Source organism: Poecilia reticulata, linkage group LG4, assembly GCF_000633615.1.
Source record: "Poecilia reticulata strain Guanapo linkage group LG4, Guppy_female_1.0+MT, whole genome shotgun sequence".
Taxonomy (NCBI): domain Eukaryota; kingdom Metazoa; phylum Chordata; class Actinopteri; order Cyprinodontiformes; family Poeciliidae; genus Poecilia; species Poecilia reticulata.
In genome coordinates, this window is record NC_024334.1 from 19,083,578 (window position 1) to 19,091,253 (window position 7,676).

Here is a 7,676-nt window from a genome sequence, read left to right on the forward strand (position 1 = left end):
GTTTGGTTCCGTTTGACAGTATGACATCACACGGACGCAGAACCCGTAGAGGACCGACAACCGAGGCCGCATCGTCCGGCAGGAGTTTTTACATAGCAGGTCTGTGTGGGTATATATGTTCCCCGGTCCTCTAGCCTGGTTGCCAGTGGCGCTACTCGGCATCTTTGTGTGTGTGTGTGTGTGCGTGTGTGTGTGTGTGTGTGTGTGTGTGTATCACAGGAGCAGAAAGCTGTAGGAGTGTTGTTGTTGTTTTTACTACAAGCCTCCCGCTGCTGCTGCCCTCCGCCTCCTCCTTCAAATCGTCAGACCTCCGTGGATTAGTTAGTTGATTTAGCGGGACATGGCTGAGATTTTAAGGAGATTGACCAATGCGTCTTCGTTCAGCGTCTTACAGGACAAGCTTGAGAACTGGCACAGAGACTACCACGTAAGTTAATCAATAAGTCACGATCGACCTAAATCTGACCACAGCACTTCGGGTGCTCTTTACCTGGCCCGGATATTCATTTCACCCAACGTTGTCCCACAACACAATATTGTGCTTTTTGCATATGATTTCATCGAAAAATGACAGCAAAAATACCGTCATCTTCTAACGAAACATGTCGAAAATGTGTTAAAGTAAGAATATGTGTTTATTAAGTATGCTTACAATTTGTACTTAATTTTAGGTAACAAGTGAAAGTCCTTTAAATAAATGACGTTTTTACATATCACAGTAAATGAATGCCTTTTTTTTTTCCTTTTTCTTTTTTTTTTTTTACTTTGATTTCTCTGTAGAGTTTGGTTGTCATGAACGCTGATCGCCGTGGCAACGGTCGGGCCGTTCCAAAGATGTTTTCGCTGTTAAGATAATTCCTCTATTTATTTCTTGTACAGAAATTTTGTACAGAAATGTAAATGTTTACGACATGAGGTTTAAGGTGTTGGAAATCAGTCGAGGAAGTAACAAACTGGACAAAAATATTAGTCCTTTTTTTTTTTTTTAGTTATCCCCTTCCAGGAAATAAATGTACTTAAATCCACACAGTTTATTACCAGTTTTTAATCAGGAATGTTTTCTGAATACTGACAAGTTTCAGCTGGTTTATTATCTTTTATGCGTTTTTGAACATGTCTTTCTTTATGTATTCACTAAATGTACCAATTCATGCAAAACATACCTTAATTTATAGATAGATTTCTTTGTTTGTGTGGATTCCTGGGGCATTGTGTTTTTGGAAATATAATTACTGAAGAAAAAAAACAACATGTTTAACACTTTTTACCCCTATGTAACTGACCTATCCCACCTACTAAACGGAACCAGTAAGTATTGTGTTAATTATTTGCCAAATTGGTTGGCAAAGAAATTTTTTAAAAAGTAAATTAATCAATCACAAGCTCCAGTCCATGACTTTTGAGAGGGAAAAAGTCACAGAATCATAAGATATTTCGACTCAATTTTTTGTTCAGCCAGCTGGGAATGGACCAGTAGCTGATGGGACTTCTTTTCTAGCTTTCTGTAGAAGCTGTTGCGCTACAAGGGTAACAGTAGCTAGGTCACGAATAGAAAAATTAAATGGAGCTTTAGTTTCAACTAAAGCTGTCATCTTCTACAACAGTGCTAATAACATCCTTGTTTTCATAGACACTTAAAAAAAACATTGAATTGAGTTCAATTCATTGAATTGACATACAGGCTCCATCTTGAGACACAGCAGCCATTGATTTAGTTAAGTCATAAATTAAAACGTGTTTTTTTTTTCACCTAGGTGTTTTCCTGTGATCAGAATGTGAACAGATGTTGTGAGCTGATCGAGCTCACCGCCAAAATTCAAGGCCAGCTGTTTAACATCCTAAACATTACCGCAGCTGAGGGTAAGCTTTGCGTCGTGACTGCTCGGGAAGCAGATTTCTTTTAAAAAAATCCAATTTGATCTTTGAAAGACGACTCTGATATTTTTTGTCACGAATCAGGTGGTCACTATGGTGGAGTGGACACTCTTAAAACGCGTTTTCTGCCTTGGCTTGGAAGCTGTTTTCCCATTTCAAGGCCCTCCGTCGCAGACGACACCAGCCTGCACCGCTTCCAGGTTTGACCTTTGGCCTTTCCTCCAGTTTAACAATGCCATCTTAAAAATCAACCGCGTGATCAAGCGGTTGTGATCGCATCGTGGCTCTGCGGCTGCGTTGACGACGAGCCATTTTGTCGCCATCAGGATGCAGCAGAGAAGGAAAGAAAGATGAAGGAGCTCGCTTTGTCCCATGAGAGCGAGATAAGAAAGATGGAAGCTCAGCTGAACTCTACCAGCCTCCAGCTGGAGTCGGTCACTGCAGAGTGAGTCATATTATCATGCGTTTTATATTTGAGAGAGTTGTTTGGGGAAATGGAACATTTTACCATTTGAACGCAAATGCATCCTTGTGTACCAGACTCGAGGAGGCTCAGAAGAAGCTGGACGACACAAAGTGCAAGTCGGCGACCACCCTGCTCGCCACCGAGGATGAGATCTTACAGCTGAAAGCGGAGTGGGTGATGTAGTTCAGAAGCATTACGGCATTGCACATGCTTCGCGGTTATGTTGTGAGAGATACATTTTTTTTTCCCCATACATATTGACTTTGTGTTTTAGTTTGGTTTCTACAAATGAACAGTTGGACTTGTATAAGAGGAAGCAGGAGGCCGTTCATGACTATGAGCGGCAAATTCGCTTGCTGAAGGATGAGTTAGGTTATCTGAGCTCGGAGAAGATGATTCTGCAAGAGAGGTAACATCTTACTGATGTGCAAACATTGAATCGTCTCACGCCAACATGCAGTGGTGTTCTACATAAGCTGCCTTGTATAAATATTCACACCCATTGAGATTTTTCCACATTTGATCTCGAAACAATCAGAAAATTCATCCTGTTTTATTGGGACTTTCAGTGACTGAGTAACACAAGTAGTATATACTATACAGTTAAAAAAGAATTGCTTTACAATTCCTTTTTATGCAATTTAAAATCTGAAAAATGTAGCGAGCATTTTATATTCAACTCTCCAGAATCCATTTTGCTAGACTTGCACATTTGTTTTGGTTGTACATACCCAGAATTCTCTGCACCATAGTCCAGTTCCTACTTCTTTTGGAGCGGTCTCCGGTCCTCTTGGTGTTCACATACGCATTCGAACTGCTCCAGAGTTCACAACCGAGGTTTTTAGATGAACCAGACTTTGTTTTTCTTGGCCCAGATCAGAGTTTGATTGCGCATTCACATCTCCCGAAACAAACCGGACTTTCTAGGCAAACGAGCTACAGTTCAATTAACATGGACTAAGCAGGGCTGATGTGAATGCACCCTTAATCTGCAAGTTTTTTGGAGTATGTCTGCCACCGTTGCACAATCACTGATCCATCCTAACTAATGATTATGTTTGGATATGAACCTTGTAGCTCTGGTTGTGAGTTTAGGGTTGTCATCCTGTTGGAAGGTGATCCTTCCAGCAGGAAGGATCTTTAGCGTCATCTGCAGTCTTTGTGTTTGTCTATTACATTAAATCCCAATGCCATAAACTTCAATTCATGGTTATATGAGAAATTGTTGAAAATGTTCAAAAATTGTGAATGTTTTCACAAGGTGTAGTTGCCGTGTTGGTTTCCACCTCTCAGGTTGGTTAGAAGTCGCTCACCGAGCCCTTTGCCCCTACTGAGCCGCTCAGCCAGCCCGCTGAGGAGCACGTCACCCACCAGAGCCCAGCTGACCAACTCCTCACGCCATGCACGCCTCGTCTCGCGTTTTAGCGATTTGTACACCATGGAGCGTCTGGACGCACAGAGCCTCCTACGGCGCTACATCCCGGACTTGGAGATGGTCCAGAGAATCATCTTCATCGCTGTGATGGTACAGAGCCTTCAGTGAATATAAGCAGAACATTACAATGCAACGCACAACCTCAGTATCAACATTCAAAATTCTATATTTCTCACTCTTGCTACTTTGTGTAGCGTCGTTGTGTTTTGCACCACAGGAATACCGTATGTTTTCCCTGTTTTAGGAGTCCTTCCAAAAAGCAAAACTGGCCTATCGTCAGTTCAAGCAGCAGGTGAGAAAGACGTTGTCCGCATCCCACTTTGGTCCGGAGAGTCTCGAGGACGCGGCTGTGGACTACATTGTTAGGAACCTGGACCTCTATGATGTCCTGTGCAGTGTCAGTGTAAGAGAAAATGATTTTGATTGTCTTAAAAAGTATGAAATTCATGTATATAAAATAAAGTGAATTCGTCTTAAATGTGTTAGTGACAGGCCTCAAATTTTTACATATATAGCCACTGGTCCCTTATTTTAATTTTTGAAAGGTGGCAACCCTAATCATGGGTAAGTGCATCATGGCTGGACGATGTTTGTCTTTACCACTTGTAATACAGCAGAACCCCCCAAACATCCTCTATATTTATAGATTCTCTGCCTTCAGTTTTATTCAAGCCAAGGTGGCATTAAGGAGGTTTTTAAAAGTTTACAATTTAATTTGCTGAAACCTGCGGCTACTCCGAGTACATCTTAAGCTCAGTCAGTTTGGAAGGAGGACATCTCCGAAGAGCGATTTTCAAGTCTTGACATAAACTCTCAATTGTGTATAGGTCTGAACTTGTTTTTTTTTTCTAGAAAAGTTTTTCCAGCCAATCACGGCGTTTTACATGTATGTAATCCATCTCTATCCCTCAGCATTAATAAATAATAATAAGAAAAAACATAGGGTAACATCTAAAGGCAATAATATTTATCTGCATGTTATCCATTGCTATCAGAGTACAGAGTGCTACATTCAAATGGACTAAGCCCTGCTTAGCTTTCTAAGACAAAAGTCCCAGTTTAATTTGGATGTGTGACTGAACACTTCATAGGAAATACAGACTTTAACATTCACATTTTTTTATTTTTTGTTTAATCTTACAGAGATTAAACAATACCAATGTTTTGAATGTCATGCAGAGATATAAATAGGACACTGTGTATCTTATTGTGCTTTCCTCTTAGAATGTAATCATTGCTATGAACAAGAACCCCCAGATCTCCTTCCCTCCAGAAGTGGACTTCAGACTCATCTGTCCCTTGATCAGAGAGACCTGCAGGGTGGCTTTTGCCATGCAAACACTGGACACACCTCTTGACTTGGTCTATGGAAGCAGCGGTGAACTATTCAACAATACCAAGTTAGTATAATGTAGATTTCTGGGGAATGTGTGTAGCTAAGCGAAGAGTTAACTGCAGTCGGCCTCATCTTCCTGCAGCCCACCGCTGTTGTACATCGTTCCGACCAGCAGGTGTCACCCTCAGTTTATCTATGATGGAGACTCGCATCTCCCTTTCTGTGTTCCAGGTATCGTCGCAGCTTTGACTCTGACTTCAGCGCTCCTCTGGTGGCCTACTACGTGTGGCCGGCTCTGATGGATGGAAGCACGGTAGTTGTTAAAGGCGAAGCCGTGACCAAAAGAGGCGCACTGGTAAATAATTCACAGTAGTAGTAGTAGTTTAAAAATTTATAATTATGTTGGAAACCGAGATGAAAACAGAAGTGGCTCTTGCAGAGTTGAACAGTACAGTTTTGTGTGAATGTTTCTGGGTTTTTTTTTTTTTTTTTTTCTGCAGTGGAGCAGAAACAGGAGCAGAAGTGCCAGCCCTGCACGCTCCCGATCTCTCAGCCCGACCCGCAGCGTTGTAAGTCTTTATAACATTTGAGAGTTCCAACCGAGCAACAAGATTATGGTCAAACTTTGCAAATTTGTTGATAAATTAATCTCTAACATGCATGCTCACACGTGGCTCTAAGGATATGTTTTCTAAGACAAAAGTGCCAGTTTAATTTGGATGTGTGACTGAACACTTCATAGGAAATACAGATTTAACACTCACATTTTTTTATTTTTTGTTTAATCTTACAGAGATTTAGTGACAAAGGAAGCCTGTCTCCTGGACACCTCTCTACCAGACACCTGTAAGCACTCGCCTCATCGGTCAAGAGTAAAGTGAAGTCCACCTGTGCTTCCTGTACGTGAAATAAACTTTTACGGATTTGTTTATTTGATTTCTGTGTTGTTTGGGTCTGCTTCATCCAAATAAGGAGTTATAATCTCACACTATATTACCAACCAGAGGTGCAAAACCAGCCAGGCAGCTACTGTGACAATATTTACTTTGGCAGAGTTTTTTTTTTAAATAAATTGTATTCTGGATGCATCCACAAAAGTCATATTGACATTGTCAGCTTCCTGTTTGTCTCCAAGGCCTGTAGTCTTTATATGAAGGAGGGTGAAGGATGTTACCTTATGGTGCTAAAGTTACCGGTTCTGACCTCAAATCCTGCACTGCTTCAGCATCTGATATTGGTCTATTGACATAGCTTAATTTTGGGTTTACTTTTATGTTTTTGTTTGAATTTTATTGTGTGCGGTATTAACTTGTTGAACGTGGAACAAAGAAATGCCTTATTATGGAGCAATGCTTGGAGGCCTCAGAAAGAGATTTTAGCTTATTACAGTTCAGGATATTTTCTTTTTCAATGAACATTATAATAATTTATATTTTAGGTAGTGGCTTGAATGATCATTTCTTTTTAAAATCGTACTATGAGTTTAATTTTGTAGTGGGAAGAAAATGTTCTTTATGACAAATTTTAATAAATTCAATATTTTTTCTGTAATAAAAAGCAGAACAGTAGTCATCATATCTCCATGTTCAAAAAAGCATTTAGTTGTAGAAATATGTAGAATAAAACAAAACCAACATTCTGCTGAAGGCATGCGTGTCAGTGCAGCATCTTTTCACTTGAGTCATTTTCTGCAGGGTAGCCCAGCAGCAACATCCCTGCCTTTACTGGTTCATGATATTTAATTAGTACTTCCCATCTGCTGGCTAAAACACACACAGATACAGTTTCCCGCCAGGGATTCTCTAATTACGTCCTCGGCTTATATCTAACATCCCAAAGCAGGCGTTTGTTCTGCTGAGCGCAGGTCTGTAAAATTGTGTCACTTGAGGAGTTTTGTATAGAACATATTGACTAAGTTAACTTTTTTATTATCTCAGATGCAGATATATGTCTTTGTAGCTTTGGCTTGATTACTGCTCCGACTGTGTTGTTCTTTTAACAAGCAGATTTTTTTCTTGAGTTGGTTGACAATTATTCGATTAACAAATTGGTTGACGAAAATTAAAATTATCGATTCATCAATCTGATAAATTGAGAATCTATTCATCACGATTTATGTAAGTGGAGTAGGTGTAAGTTCATCACTCCACTTACATCACGAGGCGTAAAGTGGAGCAGGTGTTTCCACTTACACCTACTCCGGATGTAAGAGGAATGCAGAAAGTTCTTCATTTCTTCTGGAAGTTGGAGAACCTTCTTAGTTAACCGGTCCGTTAGCACCAATAAAAACCCTGATCTCATATCCAACCAAGTCACATCACGTTCCCACACAGCGAGCCTCTTCTCTGATCTTCAGAAGGTCTCAGAGGTCTTCCTCCTGGTGACCAGTGCAGGTCCCGCTAACATGAGGCCTGCTGATCGTCTCGGCTGTCCTGCTGGGAGCCTGATGGGAGAGGTTGTTTACTCAGGTGTGCCGCGCGGTCAAGGCGCAGCCACGCCGTGTGGACCGATGGAGATGAAGGAGGAGAACGGAGCGCTGTCTGTCATGCAGACAGCCATAGAGG

The 7,676-nt window shown here is 41.0% G+C and overlaps 1 protein-coding gene across 2 annotated transcripts; it reads left to right on the forward strand.

Annotated features, from left to right (window-relative positions):
* spata18 (spermatogenesis associated 18) lies at nucleotides 1-6,048 on the forward strand. Of its 2 annotated transcripts, XM_008407485.2 has the most exons (13): nucleotides 1-99; nucleotides 220-427; nucleotides 1,755-1,860; nucleotides 1,960-2,075; nucleotides 2,202-2,320; nucleotides 2,416-2,511; nucleotides 2,616-2,750; nucleotides 3,635-3,866; nucleotides 4,021-4,179; nucleotides 5,001-5,176; nucleotides 5,344-5,467; nucleotides 5,613-5,681; nucleotides 5,906-6,048. In XM_008407485.2, exons 2-13 carry the CDS (start codon nucleotides 341-343, stop codon nucleotides 5,960-5,962), a joined length of 1,476 nt encoding a protein of 491 aa, XP_008405707.1. In that variant the 5' UTR covers nucleotides 1-99; nucleotides 220-340; the 3' UTR covers nucleotides 5,963-6,048. The 2 variants fall into 2 exon arrangements, with proteins under 2 accessions (XP_008405707.1, XP_008405708.1); XM_008407486.2 differs by lacking the exon at nucleotides 2,616-2,750 and having other exon boundaries at nucleotides 24-427.
* Nucleotides 6,049-7,676: the final 1,628 nt, after the last annotated feature.

Coding starts and splice junctions, on each gene's coding strand:
- spata18 (XM_008407485.2), top strand. CDS start 341: ATGGCTGAGATTTTAAGGAGATTGACCAATGCGTCTTCGTTCAGCGTC. Junction 2,321..2,415: donor CTGGAGTCGGTCACTGCAGA/GTGAGTCATATT, acceptor CTTGTGTACCAG/ACTCGAGGAGGCTCAGAAGA. Junction 2,751..3,634: donor AAGATGATTCTGCAAGAGAG/GTAACATCTTAC, acceptor TCCACCTCTCAG/GTTGGTTAGAAGTCGCTCAC.